Below are 25,983 nucleotides of genomic sequence, written 5' to 3' on the forward strand. Positions count from 1 at the left end.
TCGACGGTATCCTTATGTAATACATGTATCACTAGCCACTTTATACTATACTATGCCACTTTGTTTACATACTCATCTCATTTGTACATACTGTACTCGATACCATCTACTGTATCTTGCCTATGCTGCTCTGTACCATCACTCATTCATATATCCTTATGTACATATTCTTTATCCCCTTACACTGTGTACAAGACAGTAGTTTTGGAATTGTTAGTTAGATTACTTGTTATTACTGCATTGTCGGAACTAGAAGCACAAGCATTTCGCTACACTCGCATTAACATCTGCTAACCATGTGTATGTGACAAATAAAATTTGATTTGATTTGATTTGATCAATAGCTGAAGCACAGGGGGATGGTGGCACCTTCATTGGGGAGGATGGGCTCGTGGTAATTGCCGGAGCGGAATAAGTGGAATGGTATAAAATACATCAAACACATGGTTTCCATTCTACTTGCCTCGTTCCAGCCATTATTATGACCCGTTCTCACCTCAGCAACCTCCTTCAGGACAAAGTGCATTTCCTTGAACTCATAATATGGTGTAACAATGGACATTTTGAAAAGTTGCACTCAGGGTTGGGGTCAATTCCATTTCGATTTAGGAAAATTCCAATTCCAATTGTTCCTCATTGAAAAGCATTGAGAAAATCTGACATTTCAGTTTACTTCCTGAATTGAAATGTGTTTCCTAAGTGATTGGTTTAGGCCAATTTTTAGGTGTCTTTAGACTAAACTTTAGCAAAAAACAAATCTGCATAAGACTATACAGCTGCACTCTTATTCGATTCAATGTATGACATTAACTTGGCGTTGATATTGAGACTGTCAAGCATGATACTAACGCTAACGCTTATTTAATCACTTATCTGAACGTGTTTCTTACTTCTTGTCAAATGTGATGAGTGGCCAGTGTTTGTTTATCCATGAGAAAATGTGATGAGTGGCCAGTGTTTGTTTATCCTTGAGAAAAGGTGATGAGTGGCCAGTGTTTGTTTATCCAGGAGAAAAGGTTAATAAATGCGTTCATCCTCCATTGGTTCTCACGCTCTTCCTTTTTGTCAAACAGTGAATGTGGCCTCCTTTAAGTCACTGATATATTAACAAAGTAAAACAATGACAGAGCTAATGCCTATAGGGTCTATTTTAAAATAAGTTGAACAAAGAAGAAATATCAGTTTGTTGACATGAGAGTATTATGATGATGGAACATATATACTTAATATCATGCAAATGAGCAAGCATTTCAGTTCTAGCATGATGTCACTGGTCCTCTTCTATACACCTGTGAAATTATCTTTCAGGACATCCCGACTCCTTATGACAAAAGTCGACTATGGGTCTCCATCCAAAGGTTTCACTTTCGTTTGCATTACAAGCAAAAGCACAACTACACAAAAATGACATTATTACCAAAATGTATTATATCATCTAAAAATACATTCTGGGATTTAAAAAAAAACGTCACTTCGCCACCTGTTTTGGTAAAGAGCTGAGAATTCTGTCTGGAGAAATGTAACCACTCTGGAATTCTATCCATGAGATTGAAATGATTGTTTTAACCGTTTTAAAGGGTTCTGATGCTGTACAGTTGAAATAAGCTTCTAAGCATTTAAGTTATATTCTTCAAGAATTAATGGCCATACATCAGTCATTTAAAAATCTGAAAATGGATGTACCAATCACAGACTGTAGCTTTAAGCTGACTTAAACACATGCCTTTTGTTGTATAGAATTCACTGTTCCTGTACCCCTTGGTAGCACACAGGATATAAGAAAAAATAGTTTGATTTGAGAGTACATGATGTAACATCAACACAAATCAGCATTATGCAAATGAGAATGCTTTCCAATTCTGACATGCCACTGATCCTCTTCAATAGACATTAAATTATCTTCTCTACGGTGTAAATTTTAGGACATCCCTAAAACAAAGTCTATGTAATTTCATCGGACTCCTTCCAATGTGTTTACTATAAGATCATGGGTATTGTGTTGCTGTTAATGTGACAGACACACACACACACACACACACACACACAAGCAAGTAATGTTATGGTATTGTGGTATTGTGGTATTGTGGATTCTATATTGCAAATGTGAAATATTAGATTCATGAATTAATAATGTATTATATGATGTATTGTTTTATTGATGATTTTATTTGTATTATTTTATATCACCTTTATTAAACCAGGTAGGCAAGTTGAGAACAAGTTCTCATTTACAACTGCAACCTGGCCAAGATAAAGCAAAGCAGTGCGACACAAACAACAACAGAGTTACACATGGAGTAAACAAGCGTACAGTCAATAATACAATAGATATAATAGTACATGTGTTTAGTTAAGTTCAGATTATTCAATTGCGTGTTTAAAACATGATCAGTAGAGGACAGTATGCCAGTAATACCAAAATGCATTTCTGCTGAAGGATTGTGTTGGGGTTGAGTTTAGGAGTAGTATAAACATGAGACACAGTGATGGTGGGTTGTGTTTAGGAGTAGTATTAACATGAGACACAGTGATGGTGGGTTGTGTTTAGGAGTAGTATTAACATGAGACACAGTGATGGTGGGTTGTGTTTAGAAGTAGTATTAACATGAGACACAGTGATGGTAGGTTGTGTTTAGGAGTAGTATTAACATGAGACACAGTGATGGTGGGTTGTGTTTAGGAGTAGTATTAACATGAGACACAGTGATGGTGGGTTGTGTTTAGGAGTAGTATTAACATGAGACACAGTGATGGTGGGTTGTGTTTAGGAGTAGTATTAACATGAGACAGTGATGGTGGGTTGTGTTTAGGAGTAGTAATAACATGAGACACAGTGACGTTGGGGTATCAGGAATCTGTATAAACACATTCGACTATACAGAATATAGCTGTATAGCTCTGTAGCTGTAGCTCTGCTGGTAGAGCAATTTTTTGTATTGCTATTACTGCCCAAATGAATGAGGACGTCATATGAAGACTGGAGGCTGCAGTAATGTTGAGATGCCAGTAGGGAGCGCTCTAGTCTAGAACACTGGAACATTCAGTAAAACTGATGCAGCTGATGAGGAGTGATAGGAATGGGTCACATTTTTCCTCTTTAAAAAATGTATGGCCCACTCCTCAAATGAAGAAATGCAACCCTCTTCTGAGATGCTGTTTTTAATGCATGTTAATGTCTTTATCTCCCTGTTTAGAATTCACACTTACAGGAGGCTACTTCTTGTTTCTCTGCACTGCCAGTAAGTGTTGTTGGTTCAGATCAGTGGTTCCCAAACTTTTTATAGTCCCGTACCCCTTCAAACATTCAACCTCCAGTTGTGTACCCCGTCTAGCACTCTCAAATATAATTTTTTGCCATCATTGTAAGCCTGCCACACACACACTATACGATACATTTATTAAACATAAGAATGAGTGTGAATTAATGTCACAACCCGGCTCGTGGGAAGTGACACAGAGCTCTTATAGGAGCAGGGCACAAAAAATAATATAATATTAGTGAATACTTTTGCCACCTTACAAATAAAACCTTATTTGTTCATTGTGAGTAACTCACCACAGGTTAATGAGATGGGTGTGCATGAAAGGATGCACATAACTCTGCAACGTTGGGTTGTATTGGAGAGAGTCTCAGTCTTAAATCATTTTCCACACACAGTCTGTGCCTGTATTCAGTTTTTATGCTAGTGAGAGCTGATAATCCACTCTCACATAGGTACAGTTGAAGTCGGAAGTTTACATACACTTAAGTTGGAGTCATTAAAACTTGTTTTTCAACCACTCCACAAATTTCTTGTTAACAAACTGTAGTCGGTTAGGACATCTACTTTGTGCATGACACAAGTAACTTTTCCAACAATTGTTTACAGACAGATTATTTCACTTATAAATAACTGTATCACAATTCCAGTGGGTCAGAAGTTTACATACACTAAGTTCACTGTGCCTTTAAACAGTTTGGAAAATTCCAGAAAATGATGTCATGGCTTTAGAAGCTTCTGATAGGCTAATTGACATGATTTGAGTCAATTAGATGTATACATGTGGATGTATTTCAAGGCCTACCTTCAAACTCAGTGCCTCTGCTTGACATCATGGGAAAATCAAAAGAAATCAGCCAAGACCTCAGAAAACAAATTGGAGCCCTCCACAAGTCTGGTTCATCCTTGGGAGCAATTTGGCCATAATGACCATTGTTATGTTTGGAGGAAAAAGGGGGAGGCTTGCAAGCTGAAGAACACCATTCAAACCGTGAAGCACAGGGGTGGCAGAATCATATTTTGGGGGTGCTTTGCTGCAGGAGGGACTAGTGCATTTCACAATATAAATGGCATCATGAGACAGGAAAATGTGGGTATATTGAAGCAACATCAAGACAGTCAGAAAGTTAAAGCTTGATCGCAAATGGGTCTTCCAAATGGACATTGACCCCAAGCATACTTCCAAAGATGTGGCAAAATGGCTTATGGACAACAAAGTCAAGGTGGCCATCACAAATCCCTGACCTCAATCCTATAGAAAATTTGTGGGCAGAACTGAAAAAGCGTGTGCGAGAAGGAGGCCTACAAACCTGACTCAGTTACACCAGCTCTGTCAGGAGGAATCTGACAAAAATCACCCAACTTATCGTGGGAAGCTTGAGGAAGGCTACCCAAAAGGTTTTACCCAAGTTAAACAATTTAAAGGCATTGCTACCAAATACACTCAATTAGTATGTAAACTTCAGACCTCCTGGGAATGTGATTAAATAAATGAAAGATGAAATAAATCATTCTCTCAACTATTATTCTGACATTTCACATTCTTAAATCAAAGTGGTGATCCTTACTGACCTAAGACAGGATATTTTACTGGGATTAAGGAATTGTTAAAAACTGAGTTCAAATGTATTTGGCTAAGGTGTATGTAAACCTCCGACTTCAACTGTATATATATGGACAACAGGCTCCATTAGACTATATATCGATAACAGGCTACATAAACCTATACATGGACAACAGGTCTATGGTAACAGGCTACATTAGCCTATACATTCAACACAGAATCACAATGGTGATGATGGTACTGATCCCTCTACTACTACCGGTACTGTACAACGGAGGAGGCTGGTGGGCAGATATATAGAAGGACGGGCTCATTGTAAAGGCTGGAATGGAATAAATGGAACGATATCCCATAATTCTATTCCAGCCATTACAATGAGCCTCCCCTCCTATGTCTCTGCCCACCATCCTCCTCTATTGTACAGAAGGCCCAACAGTGTAACAGAATATGATAGTGGCATATTGTACTACAACAGTGTGTTTGCTTAATTTGGGCTGCAATCCAGTTAACGAGATAATTTGACAACAGCCAGTGAAAGTGCAGGGCGCCAAATTCAAAACAACAGAAATCTCATAATTAAAATTCCTCAAACATACATGTATCTTATACTGTTTTAAATGTAGTCTTGTTGTTAATCCCACCACAGTGTCCGATTTCAAATGGTCTTTACGGCGAAAGCACCACAAACGATTATGTTAGGTCACCACCAAGCCACAGAAAAACACAGCCATTTTCCCAGCCAAAGAGAGGAGTCACAAAAAGCACAAATTGAGATGAAATGAATCACTAACCTTTGATTATCTTCATCAGATGACACTCATAGGACACAATACATGTATGTTTTGTTTGATAAAGTTCATATTTATATTTTTTAAAATTATATTAAAAAATTCTGATTTTACATTGGCGCATTTCATTCACTAATTCCAAAAACATCCAGTGATTTTGCATAGCCACATCGATTCAACCAGTATACTTCCTGTAAATCTCACTCATCATAAATGTAGATGATAATACAAGTTATACACCTGTCCTTTTTAAAAAATATATTTTTACCTTTATTTAACTATTAAGAACAAATTCTTATTTCCGATGACGGCCTAGGAACAGTGAGTTAACTGCCGGTTCAGGGGCAAAACAACAGATTGTGTCCTTTTTGAACTTGCAACCTCCCGTTTACTAGTCCAACACTCTAACCACTAGGCTACCTGCCACCCCATGTTTGATTCCTCATTGTAGTTTTTCAATACAAAAGCATTCCCACAGTGGGATTTTTAAGGAATTAATGCACTTCCTGTTTGTGAGATATACAGGAAGTATACTGGTCAGATAGAAACTGCCTCCCCGTCCTTAATGCAACCGCTGTGTCAGTAATCTGAGACGGCGCTCAGAACAATCAAGTCAAAATAGCTGCCATGTTGTGGTCAACATAAACCATAAATTACATGCTAAATATTCCCTTACCTTTGATGATCTCCTTCAGAATGCACTCCCAGGAATCCCAGGTCCACAATAAATACTTGATTTGTTCGATAATGTACATTATTTATGTCCAATTAGCGACTTTTGTTAGCGCGTTTGGTATACATATCCAAACGCTCGCTCTGGTCAGCGTTACGTCGGACAAAAACTTCAAAAAGTTACATTACAGGTCGAAGAAACATTTCAAACTAAGTACAGAATCAATCATTAGGATGTTTTTATCATTAATCTTCAATAAAGTTCCAACTGGAGTAATCCTTTGTGTCTTGAGGAGTCATGGAACGCAGGTTGCTATCATGTGAAATGCACTTGACCAGGAAATGGCTGACTGTCAGCGACACCTGATTCATTCTGCTGTCATTCAGTCCCACAACACAGTAGAAGCCTCGTTCAAATTTCTATAGACGGTTGACATCTAGTGGAAGACCTAGGAAGTGCAACTTCATTAATACCTAAAGGGGATTCCAATGGGAACTGTGTTGAATACATACCAACCTCAGATTTCTCACTTCCGGTTTTGATTTCTCCTCAGGTTTTTGCCTGCCATATGAGTTCTGTTATACTCACAGACATCATTCAAAGTTTTCAAAACTTCAGAGTGTTTTCTATCCAATTCTAATAATAATATGCATATATTAGCAACTGAGACTGAGGAGCAGGCCGTTTACTTTGGGCACCTTATTCATCCAAGCTACTCAATACTGCCCCCCATCCATAAGAAGTTAACTGTAACTTTGTCAAGTAAACAGTTTAGCTTTTACACTAGTTTATCTAATGTATTTTCAGTTTGTTATGTTATTAATCCAAAATTATTGAGGACATTATTATTAGGCTGGTGCAGTAATGTTGAGATACCAGTAGGGAGAGCTCTAGTCTAGAACACTGGAACCTTCAGTATTAATTTGATACAGCTGATGAGGAGTGATGGTCATGGGTTTAAAATGGAATGGGTTCTACTTGAGTGACATCTTGGAAATTTGACCTGTATATACAGAACTCAGAAGGACAAGACAACACATAAGAAATTGTAAACATTCTAAATAGTATAGAGGGCTTTCGGATACGTCAGAAATCACCTAGCAACCACATCAAGCCCTCTGTAGTCGACACATTGTTTAAATGGTTCTCTGTGTAGTCAAAATATCACATTGAAAATGTGAAACATTTAGCTAATTTAAAAAATGTTGTCCCACTCCTTAAAATGAAGGCAAGTAGTTATGCAATCTGTTGCACAATTTGTATTGAAATACAGGAACATCCCTTTTTCTGAGATGCTGGTCTGGTCATCATCCATGTTAATGTCTTAAAGAGGAAGGAAAGGACAGTTAAATGTGTCAACAACAGAATTCACACTAACTGCCAGTATGTTGACTCCCTGTACAATACCTCTCCCTTTCACTTCACTCTAAGTACTCTTAACAATATCTTGAAATATAGTTTCTGGTTTTGTTTTCAGTCAAGTCATATTATTGAGGGTAATGTATCATTTTACTTGTTATGTTTTGAGCTGTGTTTTGGTTGTTACATCAGGGCCAGCATTCATATAGTGTCTCAGTGTAGGAGTGTTGATCTACATAGTGATGAGATTATTAACCAGGGTAAAAAAGACATGTAAACAAACATTGTAGCACTGCAGTGTGTGTGTGCATGTGGGCCTAAGTGTGTGTCTGTGTGTGACACAGCTGATTTAGCTGAGGGCCCTTTAGGACCAGTCTGATATGGAGTAGGGTTGACATCTATACTGTGTAGGATGTGTGTTTTAACTTTGCTTCATCCTTAACAACCAGCTCTCTAGACTTTGATACAGACTCCATGGGCTTATTTGCCTTCCCTACACATGGTCTCTCCTACAGATGGTCTCCGTGTGTGGGCATTATCAGCCAGAAGTCCCCACAAGAATAGTAAACAGACAAATGTTGTTAGTTCCCACAAGATCAAATGCAAGTTCTAGGGGGTTTAGGGTTAAGTTGAATGAATGTTAGAATTAGGTTTAGGAGCTAGGGTTAGTAGGTTTTGGGGTCAAGGTAAAGGAAAATAGGATTGTGAACAGGACTGAATTGTGTCCCCACAAGGTTTGTTGTACAAGACTGTGTGTGTGAGTCACTTGCTGTTTAGCCTCACAGCTTGGGGATAGGTGCTGTCATTGACCCTGGTGGTCAGTCTTTAGGCTGCTGTACAGCTTGAAGGACAGTAGAGGATTGAACATTTATCCTCCTATATTTGAGGTTCTGACAATAACAGTTTTAGAACAATCAAAATAGAAATGTGTGTTTACAGTGCAATACAGACAGTATTCACACAACCGTATACAGACGTAGGATCTTAATATTCCTGCAGCAACAGGAAAAGTGAATTATGTGGACTATAATTAATGTGGTGGTTGACAGTTTGTTAGGGAAAAATCAAGTCTGACATTTTAAATTACAAACGTTAGTGTCACGTTGTATAAATGACAGAGACAGGCGCAGGAATACGTAATAGGTTTTAATAGTTCATCAAACAATACAACCAACCATAAAAAGTCATGGGGACAAAGCCCAAAACACAGGGATGAAAACCAAACAAAACAGCCATGTTAAACCTCTAATAAATACACAGGGCGAGACACGTAATAATAAGTACACGTAGCACAAAAGCCAACGCAACAAAGCACAGGTGCTCACAAGACCAACAGACATGGAAACAATAACTGACCAAGACAATGGTGAACAGAGGGCACATTTATACAATTGCTAATCAGGGGAAATGGGAACCAGGTGTGGGTAATTAGACAGTTCAGCGATGCCTAGAAAGCCAGTGACGTAGACTTCCAGAACTGGTGCACAGAATGAGCAGCAGTACTGGAGGGATCCCTGACAGTTAGAAGCCTTTATAAACCTTGAATCCACTACAAGTTTGCATTTCCAGGAAGCAGGAAAATTCTCTACAACAAAAGTGTGATCAAATTAAGATCCACGTCTGTAGCAAAATACAGTACACAATATGAGCTTGGTTCATTTTCAGTGATGAGGCCCTGTACCCCATTTACAGCTTATACTTCATTGTATCAGGTGGAGTTATTCACCAGCTATAGAGTGAGTTGTTGTTTATGTTTCTAAGACTGCAGGGTGGGAGATGGAACAATGTCCTTGAGAACAGCAGGAAGTGTGTTGGTGGTCTTTCTCTGGTCTGTAGCAGGTATGGTCTCACACTTATCTTTTAGTTGCTCTGGTTAATTAACAGACATTTCTAAAAAGGTTAAGAATCATGATGTTATTCTGGTGTGTTCTGTTAGGCATCTCCACTTCACTTAAATAGTTTTCTGTGGTTTCCATTCACACTCAACTCAGCAACTATAGCAACATAGTGGAGACAAACCCTACAGTCAGTGTGAACCAATAGATAGTGTCCTAATTCTGATACCATTGTGTTGTGGGACTGTGTTTCAGTGGTACTGGGTCAGGATGGCTGGAGTGTGAGTTACACCACTCAGAGTATCTGTGCCTTGAAGGGGTCAACAGTGGAGCTGACCTGCTCTTACACATATCCCGGTGGTTATACAATCACAACAACCTTCTGGTTCACTAAAATTGTAAATCTGAGTGATGACCCAGACTACAAAGGTCGTGTGATGTACCGTAGTGATAGGATGAATGTCCACACCCTGAAAATCACAGACCTGAGGGAGAGGGACTCAGCTGAGTACAAGTTCAAATTTATAACAGATCAGACTGGAGGGAAATATACTGGTGATCCTGGAGTCACTCTGTCTGTTACAGGTACAGTGATATTATACAGTGATATTATACAGTGCCTTGCGAAAGTATTCGGCCCCCTTGAACTTTGCGACCTTTTGCCACATTTCAGGCTTCAAACATAAAGATATAAAACTGTATTTTTGGTCTTGGTAGATTTGCAGTGGTCTGCTACTCCTTCCATTTCAATATTATCGCTTGCACAGTGCTCCTTGGGATGTTTAAAGCTTGGGAAATCTTTTTGTATCCAAATCCGGCTTTAAACTTCTTCACAACAGTATCTCGGACCTGCCTGGTGTGTTCCTTGTTCTTCATGATGCTCTCTGCGCTTTTAACGGACCTCTGAGACTATCACAGTGCAGGTGCATTTATACGGAGACTTGATTACACACAGGTGGATTGTATTTATCATCATTAGTCATTTAGGTCAACATTGGATCATTCAGAGATCCTCACTGAACTTCTGGAGAGAGTTTGCTGCACTGAAAGTAAAGGGGCTGAATAATTTTGCACGCACAATTTTTCAGTCTTTGATTTGTTAAAAAAGTTTGAAATATCCAATAAATGTCGTTCCACTTCATGATTGTGTCCCACTTGTTGTTGATTCTTCACAAAAAAATACAGTTTTATATCTTTATGTTTGAAGCCTGAAATGTGGCAAAAGGTCGCAAAGTTCAAGGGGGCCGAATACTTTCGCAAGGCACTGTATATAGTGTTGATCTGTTTAATCACTATGTATGTTACAGGTACAGTGATATTATATATGGTGTGGATCTGTTTAATTGGTTAGGGAAAATTGTCTTGATTTGTATTTAAATAAAATTAATATGAATGTATGGTATAATAGGAATGTCTGAATTGATGATTTGAGAACGTCCACTCCTGCCTCATTTGAACTAGACAACAGGTCATTCATTGATGGTTTTAACGTTGTTATCTACTCCAGACCTGCAGGTTAAGGTGACCACTACATGGTGGTTAATGACACTGACCTGTAGCACCACCTGTACTCTGACTGGTAACCCCACCTACATCTGGTACAGGAACAGTACGATTGTACAAGGGGCCTCCTCCCCCTCATACTCATTGTACTTTAAAACTGAAGACAGCTTCTACTGTGCTGTAAAAGGCATCAATTCTCCTGCAGTGTGTGAGTGTGACTGATACACTTTTAAAGTCTGCCAAAATCATCCAATCATTAGTTAGTGTTGCAGTGGAACAGAACAAGTTCCATGATTGTACTCATCTCATTACTGCACTAACTACACGTACTTCACAAACACTGTATTGTTACATTATTGTCTAAGTTATGCATATGTATATTAATATTTCATTTATTTTAATCATAAGTCCAAGTTCCATGATGCTCCTCATGTAAAGCTCTATGTATGAACAATGTGTTACATATTGTCAACCAGACGGCCCAAAGAACACCTCAGTGTCAGTCAGTCCCTCTGGTGAAATAGTGGAGGGCAGTTCAGTGACTCTGACCTGCAGCAGTGATGCCAACCCACCTGTGGACAAATACACCTGGTACAAGAAGAACGTAACCTCACCAAAAGCATCAGGACAGAGTTACAGCATCACTAACATCATCTCTGAGGACAGAGGAGAATATTACTGTGAGGCCCAGAATACAATAGGATCTAAGATCTCTACAGCTCTGATGATCATTGTAGCAGGTAAAGTTACATCTTCAATACTTCAATACAGAACTACATGTTTCAATCTAATGTTAATACTTTGAATTTGGCTTTTTATAATTAAATATTGAGTGTACAAAACATTAAGAACACCTGCTCTTTCCATGACATAGACAGGCTGACCAGGTTGAATCCAGGTGAATCTTTGATCCCATATTGATGTCACTTGTTAAATCCTCTTCAATCAGTGTGGATGAAGGGGAGGAGACAGGTTTTACCAAATTATATTTGTTTTTAGTTCATTATATCATGCCATGTACTCATATCATCCATATTTTATTATAGGGAAACAAACCTCAGTTCTGACTGCAGCTGTAGGAATCACAGTGTTTATTCTGGTTCTCATCCTCTTTCTCCCTTGCTTCATGTGGTTCAGGTGACATACATTTTGTTTTACATTAGCACCCTGATTTGTTATGAATGCATTAATATATTCATTAATTCATTCATTAAATGTGCAAAACTTTATTTGTAACATGTCAACTTCCATTAGAGGTCAGTAGAGAGCAGAACTCACTCTGTCCCTCATTACAGGAGATCCATAGGAGGAAGTGATGTCACAGCAGACACACAGGTGATGATATCAGCTATGCCTCCACCTCCACACCTGGTGACATGAATTTACTATGTCACGACAGTCTCTCTCATACTATTTTCACTGTTACCATGACAACGCTCTGTCTCTCTCTCTCTCTCTCTCTTTCTCTCTGCACAGAGTGTCCATTCTGACCCTAACAGTGACACGTACACAGCACTGAACATGAAGACCAGGTCACCAGAGTATGACACCCTGGCAGTAAGTGTGTGTGTTTGTGTTTGTGTGTGTGTTTGTATCCATACAAATGTTATAGAGTGGTGTGTATGTAACGGATGTGAAACGGCTAGCTTAGTTAGAGGTGCGTGCTAAATAGCGTTTCAATCGGTGACGTCACCTGCTCTGAGACCTTGAAGTAGTGGTTCCCCTTGCTCTGCAAGGGCCGCGGCTTTTGTGGAGCGATGGGTAACGATGCTTCGAGGATGACTGTTGTTGATGTGGGCGAGGGGACGGTCTAAAGTTATACTGTTACATGTAATGTGTTCATTGTGTTTTCTTTCAGAATTTGAGGGACTCGTCCTTGAGGGACAAAGTCCCTCAGATAGATGCTGAGCCCTCAGATTATGAGAACTGAAGAGAACGACCACATAACCTGGACTGAAGAGATCCACCACAGAACCTGGACTGAAGAGAACCACCACATAACCTGGACTGAAGAGAACCACCACAGAACCTGGACTGAATTAGAACCACCACAGAACCTGGACTGAAGAGACTCACCACAGAACCTGGATGAAGAGCTTCAGCACCAAACCAAAGCTAGGATTTACACCTCTATTCTCCTGCTATCATACTGCTATCATATGTAGAAGGCTTTCCAGATAATGAGCTTTAACATTTTAGAAAATCATGTCATTCTTTTTTTATTTTCTTGCAAAGTTAAGGAATGGGAAACTCTCCTCTCAACCTTGTCTTATCACTCCAAAGGGAAACTCTCCTCTCAACCTTGTCTTATCACTCCATTCCTAGTCAATTGTACAACTGAATGCATTCAACTGAAATGTGTCTTCCGCATTTAACCCAACCCCTCTGAATCAGAGCGATGCGGGGGGCTGCCATAATCGACATCCTCATCTCCGGTGCCCGGTGAACAATGGGTTAACCGCCTTGCTCAGGGGCAGAACGACATATTTTAGTAGTTATGCTTATTGGTGACATGTCAAGAAGTTTCTCCTAAGCTTTAACTTCTGAGTAAATGCTGGAGTTGAATTATCTTTCCTTGTAATGATAATTGTGTATATTGATGAGAAATAAGATAGATTATGCTTCTGCTCATTTTCAGTGAGATTTGACCATTTGTAGATTTTCTGTAACACATAAAGCTTTTCTGTTTACTCTCTGTAGATTAATATTTGCCTTTTCCAGATTTTTATAACAAAAATAGGCCGACATTTCTCAGTGACTAATATTGATAACAGCTTTTTATTACTTCTGGCTCTTGGACCAGGTTTCTCCTAATTATTTACTTTGTATTCCTGTCAGACATTATTGCACATTTTATAATCATTATTATAGATACATTAAATACGTTTACCTTTGCAGGTTTTACAATTTGGTTTGGTGTCAATACAGTATAGGTGCAATGTTGTAAATAAACTCAACGTTCAAGACAATAAATACATTCATTAGTTCATTAACTATTAATACATTGATTCATAACTATTTCCACTCTGCTGTTGTTTCTTGTATTTCTGCCTATTAGACACATGTCACCATTGAACAGATCAACACCCAGCACTGATCCTCACCAGTTACATTCGCTTACGCACGCTAGTGGTGCGCGGGTCAGCTGTTTGTTAACCCGCAACCGTCCACAACTAATAACCCATCTGCAACCGCCGACTGTGATAAAGTGAAACTCTGAGGCCTGCACCCAAACCTAACTCTAAGATATAGAAAATGCACTCTAGGCTACAGTCAAAGATGGCAGAATACATTTATTTGTATTTTTCTTACTTACTTCTCCATCTCCTTATTCAACACACACTGGCCTGTGTCCAGCTCTCCAGACTCCAGTGTTTCTCTGGGTTCCTGTGGTTGGGGTGAGGCTTTCCTGACTGTTGGAGCTCTCCTCGTTACCATCTCCTGCACGCTGAAGAGGTCAGTGTTCCCTAGCCAGGTTTACATGTGATATATATCAACTTCCACTAGAGGTCACTAGAGAGCAGAACTGACTCTGTCCCTCTTAGCAGTAGATCCATAGGAGGAAGGGATGCCACAGCAGACACACAGGTGATTATATCAGTTAAAATTCCACCCCCACACCTGGTGACTTGAATTTACTGTGCCATAACAGTCTCTTTTCGACAATGTTCACTGTCACCTTGGCACAGCTCTCTCTCTCTCTCTCTCTCTTTCTATCTCCATATTGTCCATCCTGATACTATCAGTGACTCTGAAAATGAGAACCAAGGGCCCTGACTATGATACACTGGCAATAAGTATGTTTTATTGTATTAATGTATGTGTTTATTTTGTATATAGTATTTATATGTGTGTGTGAGAGGGAGAGAGAGAGAGTAAGGAGGAGGAAAGATAGAGAGAGAGTAAGGAGGAGAGAGATTAAGGAGGAGAGATAGAGATAGAGGAGGAGGAGAAGAGAGAGAGAGAGTAAGGAGGGGGAGAGAGAGATAGAGGAGGAGGAGAAGAGAGAGAGAGAGAGAGAAAGAGAGTAAGGAGGAGGAGAGAGAGGACAGAGAGATAGTAAGGAGGAGGAGAGAGAGAGTAAGGCAGAAGAGGAGGAGGAGAGAGAGTGTAAGGAGGCGAGAGAGAGAGAGAGAGAGATAAGGAGGAGGAGGAGAGAGATGGACACCGAAAGTAGAAGTGAGAGAGAATGTTGTAGAGCAGTGTGTAAAGTGCTCACACTGTGTTTCCTGTGTCACTGTCTCTCAGAGTGTGAGGGACTCGCCCAGTGACACGTTCACAACTCTTCAGAGAGATGCTTAGCACTCTGTTTATCAGACCATCCAGGGGAGAAAACCACCACTGAACCTGGACTGAAGAGAACCACCACAGAAACTGGATTGAAAAGTATCGTCACAAAATCTAGCCTGAAGACAACTAACATATTGCTATGATATCTAGAATGTTTTCCTGAAAATTTGCTTTAGAGGGATAGCTCACCCAAATTACAAAATGGCACAGACTGCTTACAGGGTAAGGAAACCAATGGACAACAATCCATGCTTTGGTTTGGTTTCCCTTGGCACAGTTACCACTTGCTAATGTTTTAGCATTTGTGGCACAAATCCCATTCAAGCCATGCGACCAATATTAGCATTTTCCACATATCATTGAAGCTCAACAAGTCACTTATAGAGGATTTGAACATGATGTGCTACTAATATCGGTCTTATGACTTGAATGGGATTTTTGCTACAAAGGCTATAACGTTATGCAAATGTAGGAGTGTTCGACATTGTAGCTGACTTCATAGGCAAGTCGAGATCTACAAATCACCTTGCTTGATGAATAACTACTCAATATTATTTATAGATCACTCAGTCAGTCACAATTTACCCATGATACATCACAGTTTTGATGCTCTCAAACACTGTCTGAGTGACTGCTGAAGGAAGCCCTCTGCATAAGCTTCTTGGTCCCTGACATAGAGTTGGGTAGAGGGTACATTTTTGCACCTTTGTCATGATGGCTTCTGTGACAGAATGAGCAGCATCATTGAGGGCTATCTCCGTTTTAAAGTAGTTAATGTCTTCTTCAACTTCCACAAGTTAAATGACAGTCCAGCTGAAATGGTGTATTCAATGGCTTTGAAGCAATTGTGCCAACTATTCAACTCTATTGTCCCTGACTAGTTCAAAGTTGGCCAACCACAGACCTCAAACCTCCAACCTCACACTCAGTGTCTATTTATATAGACTGATAGTAAGTTCACTTACAACACATCTCCCCTTCACTCTGTAAGTATGCTTGACGATATCTTACAATATTTATATTTTACAATTTGTTTGTAACCATGAACACCTAAATCCTGTTATGTGCATGGTGATGCTATTGTATTGTATGTTGTTTTGTTTTTCTGTTATGTACAGTACATTTTGTATATGCATTTTTGCATATTAATCTGATACAGTATTGTACATGTTGTTTCACATACAATACTTTAGCATGCTATTTTAAGGTCTCTGAGAGTAATAGATTGTTATGAGGCATTTTTTAAAATGGCCTAAAGTAAGAGTTATAGTGATTGGGTGGATGCTTCGTAAGAGCTTTAGGGGTAGTATTAACACGAGACACAGTGATGGTGGGTTGTGTTTAGGAGTAGTATTAACATGAGACACAGTGATGGTGGGTTGTGTTTAGGAGTAGTATTAACATGAGACACAGTGATGGTGGGTTGTGTTGAGGAGTAGTATTAACATGAGACACAGTGATGGTGGGTTGTGTTTAGGAGTAGTATTAACATGAGACACAGTGATGGTGGGTTGTGTTTAGGAGTAGTATAAACATGAGACACAGTGATGGTGGGTTGTGTTTAGGAGTACTATCCAGTGCCACCTCCACGCACCAGCCCTCCTGTGGCAGCCCCCCGCACCAGGCTGTCTCTCCGTCGTTTGCCTACAGGTGCTCCCGCCTGTCCAGCATTGCTAGAGTCTCGCGTCTCTCCAGAGCTGCCAGAGTCTCCCATCTCTCCAGAGCTGCCAGAGTCTCCCGTCTGTCCAGAGCTGCTAGAGTCTCCCGTCTGTCCAGAGCCGCCAGAGTCTCCCGTCTGTCCTGAGCCACCAGAGTCTCCCGTCTGTCCTGAGCCGCCAGAGTCTCCCGTCTGTCCTGAGCCGCCAGAGCCGCCAGTCTGTCCTGAGCCGCCAGAGCCGCCAATCTGTCCTGAGCCGCCAGTCTGTCCTGAGCCGCCAGTCTGTCCTGAACCGCCAGAGCCGCCAGTCAGCCAGGAGCCGCCAGAGCCGCCAGTCAGCCAGGTGCCTCCATAGCCGCCAGTCAGCCAGGAGCTTCCAGAGCCGCCAGCCAGCCAGGAGCTGCCAGAGCCGTCAGCGAATCCCAGGCGGACTCCGGCACTTTCCCTGGGTCGACCGCCCACCTGTCTATTTCCTCCCAAGTCGTATAGTCCATACTTCGCTGCTCCTGCTGCCGCTGCCTGTCACCACGCCGCTTGGTCCTGTTGTGTTGGGTGATTCTGTTAAGCTTTTCTTCCTTCGAAGGAGAGGCGGACCAAAACGCAGCGTGGTTATCTTGATACATCTTTAATAAAGATAATAACGAACAATACAAAACACTAAACGTAACGTGAAAAACCAAAACAGCCCTATCTGGTGCAAACATACACAGAGACAGGAACAATCACCCACGAAACACTCAAAGAATATGGCTGCCTAAATATGGTTCCCAATCAGAGACAACGATAAACACCTGCCTCTGATTGAGAACCACTCCAGGCAACCATAGACTTTTCTAGACAACTATACTACACCACAATCCCATGACCTACAAAAAAAACCTAGACAAAACACACCACATAAATAACCCATGTCACACACTGGCCTGACCAAAATAAAAAATAAAACACAAAATACTAAGACCAGGGCGTGACACGCCCTCTGTTTGAGCCAGGTGTTTAAGTAGGCTAAACTAGGTAGCTAAGTGAAAGGGAAAGTTATTTTTTTTAAATACAACCAAATATTGCTCTCTCTTTCTTTCTTTCTCTCTTTCTCTCTCTCTCTCTCTCTCTCTCTCTCTCTCTCTCTCTCTCTCTCTCTCTCTCTCTCTCTCTCTCTCTCTCTCTCTCTCTAGCTATCTATCTCTCTCTCTCTCTCTTGCTTATTATTAATTTTGGAAGAAATTAATTTGTTCAAAACTGTTCAACTATTGTCTTTCTCTCTCTTTGAGTCAACCACTCACCACATTTTATGTACTGCAGTGCTAGCCTATGCTTTCAGGACTAGATTCATTCTCTGATCGCTTGATTGGGTGGATTACATGTCAGTTCATGATGCAAGAGCTCTGATAGGATGGAGGACGTCCTCCGGAAGCTGTCATAGTTACTGTGTAAGTTTATGGAAAGGAGTGAGAATAATGAGCCTCCTAGATTTGAACCATAGTGCTACACTACAGAGTACTGCTGAGGCTACTGGAGACCTTCATTGCAAAATAGTGTGTTTTAATTAATTATTTGGACACATGAGAATAGATTTAGTATAGTTTTGTTAAAATGTATAACTTTTTTCATGTTTTACTATTTTTATTTATATGAAATTCACTGAGGAGGATGGTCCTCCCTTGGCTCCAATGGGGTGTGTGTGTGTGTGTGTGTGTGTGTGTGTGTGTGTGTGTGTGTGTGTGTGTGTGTGTGTGTGTGTGTGTGTGTGTGTGTGTGTGTCACTTGCTGTTTAGCCTCATAGCTTCGGGATAGGAAATATCCTTGAACTTGGTGGTCAGTGTTTAGCTTGCCGAGCCGCAGAGAGTTCCTATATTTGGGCTCCTGAGAATAAAACAGCTTCTGAACAATCAATTTAGAAATATGTGTTTAGGGTACTACAGATATGTTCAATAACTGATTGTTGTTGTTGATGATGTTGATGATGACTTTATTGTATCCATTAGGAATCCGGTGGAGTTATTCACCAGCTATAGAGTGAGTTGTTGTTTATGTTTCAGAGACTGCAGGGTGGGAGATGCAACAATGGCCTTGAGAACAGCAGGAAGTGTGTTGGTGGTCTTTCTCTGGTCTGTAGCAGGTATGGTCTTTCTCTGGTCTGTAGCAGGTATAGTCTTTCTCTGGTCTGTAGCAGGTAGGGTCTTTCTCTGGTCTGTAGCAGGTATGGTCTTTCTCTGGTCTGTAGCAGGTAGGGTCTTTCTCTGGTCTGTAGAAGGTATGGTCTCATTCTAATCTTTTAGTTGCTATGTTTAACAATCTACAGACATTTCTAAAAGGATAAGAATCATAATGTTATTCTGGTGTGTTCTGTTAGGAGTCTCCACTTCACTTTAAATAGTTATCTTTCACACCTCACTGAGTGATGCTTTTCTACAGTTTCCATTCACACTCAGCAACTACGGCAGCAAAGTCTGGAAAAATTTGACTGTCAGTGTGAGCCAATAGACCTTGCCTTAATTCTGATTCCATTGTGTTGTGTGACTGTGTTTCAGTGGTACTGGGTCAGAATGGCTGGAGTGTGACTTACACCACTCAGAGTATCTGTACCGTGAATGGCTCAACAGTAGAGCTGACCTGCTCTTACACATTTCCCAGTGGTTATACAATCAAAACAACCTTCTGGTTCACTAAAATATATGCTGAGGAGAATTATGTGAGTCTGAAGGATGACCCAGACTACAAAGGACGTGTGACGTACCGTAAGGATAAAGAGAATGGTCACACCCTGACAATCACAGACCTGAAAGAGAGTGACTCAGCTACGTACTTGTTCAGATTTACAGATCAGACTGGAACATGGAGGTATACTGGTGAACCTGGAGTCACTCTGTCTGTCACAGGTACAGTTGCATTCAATATAGTTAAACTGTTGAATTCCATTTAGTTCAGGACAATTGTCTTGGTTTGTATTTATGTCTGTATAACATAGGATTTCCTCCATCTTTGTATTAGAGTGATAAGTCAGTGATAAAGGGATTTACAGTGATATTGTTTTTCTCCAGGTCTTCAGGTGAAGGTGACTGGTGGACATCAGGATAAGACACTGACCTGTAGCACCACCTGTACTCTGACTGACAGCCCCACCTACATCTGGTACAAGAACGGACAACATCTAGATGAGAGCACCTCCCCCCAGTACAAATACTCAGTCTCCAGTAACTATGAAGACAGCTACTCCTGTGCTGTAAAAGACCATGAGGATCTCCTCTCTCCTGCAGTGTGTGAGTGTTAATCTAACATGGAATCTAATACAGCAAGTATACAGAATGATTGTACTACGTCCTTTAGGTCTCACTGTATAATTTGATGGGGCTTTTATGAAAATAACTGAAAATACTGTATAATGTACTTATGTGATTCCATTATGTTTTAGGTGTCCAGGGTCAGGACTGCAACACAGTGACTTACACCAAGAGGACAATCTGTGCCTTGAAGGGGTCATCAGTGGACATTTCCTGTACTTATGGCAGTGGTTATGATACAGTCACATCATCACTCTGGTTTAGTCCTAAACAGAGTGACAGGTGGAGGGATAAGTCGACACCTGAGGATCTAACCACAGACCCAGGGTATGCAGGTCGTGTGGAGTATGTTGGAGAGAAGGAGAGAGGTCGCTCCACCCTGAGAATCACAGATCTGAGAGAGGAGGACTCTGCTGAGTACAAGTTCATATTCAACACACAGACATCAAGATGGGGACACAGCTTCCCTGGAACAACTCTGACTGTCACAGGTAACACAGAACATATTATCATACTCATAGAAGTATATTCACTGTTGGTTTCTTTATATTTTATACTCAATACTTAATGATGTTATTGTCATTGACTCTGTATTCAGACCTGCAGGTGAAGGTGACTCCTGCCAGAAAGGCAGGGAAGAGGACACTGATGTGTATCACCACCTGTACTCTGACTGACAACCCCACCTACATCTGGTACCAGAACGGACACAAAGTAAAAGAGGCCACCTCCAGCCTGTACTCAGACTACATTAGTGATGCAGACAGTTACTCCTGTGCTGTAAAAGGCCATGAGGATCTCCACTCTCCTGCAGTGTGTGAGTGTTGACCTTGTAAACAACATGTCATACAACATTTCAGTTGAGGGACAACCATATTTGTATATGCTTTGAGTGTGACGTCCACTTCTGCTTTAGTTCCGTATCTATTCCCAAGCTGTGTTGAATGGGCTTCAAGAATATATAATCAAATTCATGAAAATGTGGTAATTTATTAAAATTGTGGTAAACTGTGGGGTGTTGGGTTGAGCGTGCAGAGATTAACAGGAGGTTTTAGTCAGCAAACATAACTTTACTAGGCCATGAAATAAACATAACTTTACTAGGCCATAAAATAAACATAACTTTACTAGGCCATAAAATAAACATAACTTTACTAGGCCATAAAATAAACATAACTTTACTAGGCCATGAAATAAACATAACTTTACTAGGCCATAAAATAAACATAACTTTACTAGGCCATAAAATAAACATGACAAAGAAAATCACATAGGTTTGGCTCGGTCCTTCTTCTCAGCTTTGGCTCTGTGTCGGTCTCTCCCGGGTCTCTCCCGCGGTGTGCCAAAGTGTTCATTTTATGTGGCCTCCGCGGCCGGTTGGCACTTTCCCTAATTACCTCCACTTGGAGCCATCTGCTGTTTCGGGGTGCATTCATGTCACTGGGAGAATTTACTTTTTGAAGACCTTTGCGCTATGTTTTTGCACATAGAACACCCTTTCAATTTTCATAAAATGAAAACTACAAATGTTGAAAAACTACAAACCTGAAGGGGTGGTCACTTCCTCGTTACTTTTACAGAATATAATTATGGTTTTACAAACGGTTAGGAAGTAATTATTATTTTCCTACTTTATTAAAAATGTAAGTGTATACTGGTAAATATTGTCATTAAAGATTTATGAAAGGTGTTCTATTGTCTTCTTGTATTTCAGGTCAGAAGTGTTGGAGTGTGACTTACACCCAGCAGAGTATCTGTGCCTTGAAGGGGTCAACAGTGGACATATCCTGCTCTTACACATATCCCAGTTATCATGAGATCAAAAAAGCTTTCTGGTTTACTAAATGGTCTGGTATGGATGCTGAAGATCTAAGCTCAGCACCAGGGTATGAGGGTATGAGGGTCATATAGAGTACCTTGGGGATAAGGAGAGTGACTGTACCCTGAGAGTCACCGATCTGAGATTGAGAGACTCTGCTAGGTACAGATTCAGATTGATAACATCCGGAGATCAGATTGCTGGCTCACCTGTCTCCCTGACTGTCACAGGTAATCTGTCACACATCTCACGTCTATTACTGTAATTACCTTATTACAGACACAGTAGTGGTATGTGATGGAAAAATACAAATCTAGTATTTCACATAAGAGGACATATATAGGAGGATATTAATGATTTGTTTCCTTTTACTCTAGATGTTGTGTTGGAGATGGATCCTACATCTGTGTCAGAGGGGGAGAATGTCACACTGACATGTAGAACCAACTGTACACTGGACCCCATCACAGCCTACAGTTGGTATAAGAATGGACAGTTTATACCAAACAGCAACACCTCTTCTCCTGTCTATATCCTATTCTCAGTCAGCAGTGAGGATACAGGCAGATACTCCTGTTCTGTAGAAGGACATGAGAATCTCCCCTCTGCTGAAGGGACTCTCAATGTCACATGTAAGTACAAGGGGTTTAAACCTTTAGTTTGGTATATTAACATTGTAGTGACAGATATTGGCTCCAATGATACTTGAATTGATCATCTTCAATAAGAGGGTGAATCTAAAAGAAGTAATGCTGTAACTCTGTCCTGATGCTTTTGGTGAGGTTACGTTCTTCTTGTATCAGGTGTATTTGTCCACAGGTGGGTTGGCATCACTGCTGCAGGTCAGAGTCACTGAACTGAATCTAAAAGTCATTGTGTGGAAAAGTACATTTGTTGGAAAGTTAATAGAATATTTTTAACTGACCTAATTAGTTCTCTTACTAAATCCACTGTCTTTTACATCAGATGGACCAAGGAACACCTCAGTGTCAGTCAGTCCCTCTGGTGAAATAGTGGAGGGCAGTTCAGTGACTCTGACCTGCAGCAGTGATGCCAACCCACCTGTGGACAAATACACCTGATACAAGAAGAACGTAACCTCACCAAAAGCATCAGGACAGAGTTACAGCATTACTTCTATCAGCTCTGAGGACAGAGGAGATTACTACTGTGAGGCTATGAACATTAGAGGGACAGAGACTTCCATCCCTGTCCATATTAATGTCATGTGTAAGTATGTCATGTTCTGTCTATTTCTGGTGCTCTGTGATATGACTGTTTTAACAGATAAGCACTATAAACACATGTACACATGGATTTTGTGTTCTAGATATGTGGTAGTAGAGTATGGGCCTAAGGTCATATACATAATGTGTTGTGCAATCTGTAGTGAATGCATTGTAATGATTTTAAAATGGAATAATTGCCTTAATTTTACTGCCTAAATTTTGCTAATGAGGATCCATAATAAACACAACTACAAACAGATATATGTTCTAACCTCTTGACACTTAAACCCAGTAAATCCTGCAGCAGTGTTTCCCTGGGTTCATGTGGTCTGGGTGGGGGCTGTCCTGACTGCTGGAGCTCTGCTCCTCACCATCTACTGCACTCTGAAGAGGTGAGGATTTTCTAGCCAGGGTTAAATGTGAAATGTATATTAACCTCCACTAGAGGTCAGTAGAGAACATATTTCACTCTGCTCCTCTTTACAGGAGATCCACAGGCGGAAGTGATGCCACAACAGACACACAGGTGATTTTTTCAGCTACACCTCCACCTCCACACCTGGTGACAATAATTTACAGTATCACAACAGTCTCTTTCACACTATTTTCACTGTTACCATGTTCTCTCCCTCTCTCTATTTCCCGCTCTCTACACAGAGTGTCCATCATGACCCTAACAGTGACACGTACACAGGTCTGAACATGAGGACCATGTCACCTGACTACGACACTCTGGCAGTAAGTCTCGTATTATGTGTTTGTGTTTTATACAGTATTTGAATTTGTTTAGAGAAAATTATAGAGAGAGTGGTGTCACAAAGTGCTCATGCATTTCTCTCTCTCTACTCCCTCCCTCCTTCCCTCCCTCCCTCTCACGCTCTCTCTTTGCCTCTCTCTCACTCTCTCGTTCTCTCCACAGAGTGTCCATCCTGACCCTAACAGTGACATGTGCACAGCTATGAAGAAGAAGACCAGATCACCAGAGTGACACCCTGGAGTAGGTATGTGTGTGTGTGTGTGTGTTTGTGTGCGTGTGTGTGTTTGTGTGCGTGTGTGTGTTTGTGTGCATGTGTGTGTTTGTGTGTGTGTGTGTGTGTTTGTGTGTGTGTGTGTGTGTAAGTGTGTAAGTGTAAGTGTCCATAAACACTTCATGAAGTGGTGTGTAAAGTGCTCATTCAGTGTGTCTTCTTTCAGAATGTGAGGGACTCCCCCAGTGACACAGCCCCTCAGATAGATGCTGAGCCCTCCGATTATGAGAACTGGAGCGAACCACCACAGAACCTGGACAGTGACACAGACCCTCAGATAGATGTTGAGCCCTCCGATTATGAGAACTGGAGCAAACCACCACAGAACCTGGACAGTGACACAGACCCTCAGATAGATGTTGAGACCTCCGATTATCAGAACTGAAGAGAACCACCACAGAACCTGGACTGAAGTCAACCAACACAGAACCTGGACTGTAGAGTACCATAACAGAACCTGGTCCGAAGAGAAGAGAACCCCCAATGTTTTTTCCTTGTAACGTTAATTAAATATATTGAAGATAAATAGGCTGGATTATACTTTTACTCTTTTACAATGGGACATTTCCCCCCAAAATGTCCAAAGTTATTCTCATGTAGTAATGAAAACAACAATGAAGGCGATGCGGGCACCAGCTGGAAAATGTGAAAAAGTTTGTGCAGGTCCTGTTCTGACTGGAGATGCGCAAATGTCTGCATACTTGATCTGCAGAAACAATTGGGAGGTGCTTGGGAAAGTTTGTCAGGCTCAGTAATTCCCCCAAAAGTAACTTGTCAGAAAAAGTGAAATGGCCTACTCTGAATTAATGAGGACCCCCAATTCAAACTGTTGTTAGAAAATAAAACTTGTTAGAAAATCTGATGAATTTGACAAGTTGAAACAGCCTATACATAAAAGCAGGCAGCGTGCCTTAGTTTGAGGGCAGCGCGGATTGAGACATTAACCTTTTCACATGAGTTCCAATATCTCTAACGGTTGCCCCAGCATAAGTTTTTTATGCACGTGATGTCAGAATGACCTCACTGTTCCAAAATGTCATCGTTACGCAACAGGACAGTTGAGCTAATGTAGGCTAATGCGATTAGCATGAGGTTGTAAATAACAATAACATTTCCCAGGACATAGACATACCTGATATTGGCAGAAAGCTTACATTCTTGTTAATCTAACTTCACTGTACAATTTACAGTAGCTATTACAGAGAAATAATACCACGATATTGTTTGAGGAGAGTGGACAATTTTGAACATGAATGTTATTAATAAACAAATTAGGCACATTTGGACAGTCTTGATACAACATTTTGAACAGAAATGCGATGGTTCATTGGATCAATCTAAAACTTTGCACATACACTGCTGCCATCGAGGGGCTAAAAATCGAACCTGGGCTGGAATAATACATTATGGCCTTTCTCTTGCATATCAAAGATGAAGGTACAAAAAAAATTAAAAAGAAACGTAGATTTTTCCTTTGTATTATCTTTTACCAGATCAAATGTGTTATATTCTCCAACATTCCTTTCATATTTCCACAAACTTCAAAGTGTTTCCTATCAAATGGTAATGTGCCAAGAATATGCATATCCTTGCTTCAGGACCTGAGCTACAGGCAGTTAGATTTGGGTTTGTCATTTTAAGCGAAAATTGAAGAAAAGGGGCCGATCCTTAAGAGGTTTTAAAATATGATGAAAAGAAAC

The 25,983-nt window shown here is 40.6% G+C and overlaps 2 protein-coding genes across 2 annotated transcripts in view; both read left to right on the forward strand.

Moving 5' to 3' along the window:
* LOC139370438 (cartilage acidic protein 1-like) overlaps nucleotides 1-7,997 on the forward strand; it is a 10,274-nt gene extending 2,277 nt beyond the window's left edge. Inside the window, exon 5 of the mRNA XM_071109914.1 lies at nucleotides 7,989-7,997. Coding sequence (XP_070966015.1) covers nucleotides 7,989-7,997 — 9 coding nt within the window. The remainder of the gene's footprint in view (nucleotides 1-7,988) is intronic.
* Nucleotides 7,998-9,411: 1,414 nt separating this feature from the next.
* LOC139370443 (B-cell receptor CD22-like) lies at nucleotides 9,412-24,668 on the forward strand. The gene is given in 16 exon segments (XM_071109919.1): nucleotides 9,412-9,483; nucleotides 9,735-10,064; nucleotides 10,987-11,196; nucleotides 19,458-19,805; nucleotides 19,968-20,186; nucleotides 20,339-20,698; nucleotides 20,806-21,024; nucleotides 21,922-22,059; nucleotides 22,101-22,256; nucleotides 22,404-22,658; nucleotides 22,993-23,256; nucleotides 23,548-23,647; nucleotides 23,742-23,781; nucleotides 23,913-23,993; nucleotides 24,175-24,239; nucleotides 24,470-24,668. Coding segments are annotated over 16 exon segments (3,039 nt in total). The 5' UTR covers nucleotides 9,412-9,428.
* Nucleotides 24,669-25,983: the final 1,315 nt, after the last annotated feature.

Source organism: Oncorhynchus clarkii, chromosome 17, assembly GCF_045791955.1.
Source record: "Oncorhynchus clarkii lewisi isolate Uvic-CL-2024 chromosome 17, UVic_Ocla_1.0, whole genome shotgun sequence".
Lineage (NCBI taxonomy): Eukaryota > Metazoa > Chordata > Actinopteri > Salmoniformes > Salmonidae > Oncorhynchus > Oncorhynchus clarkii.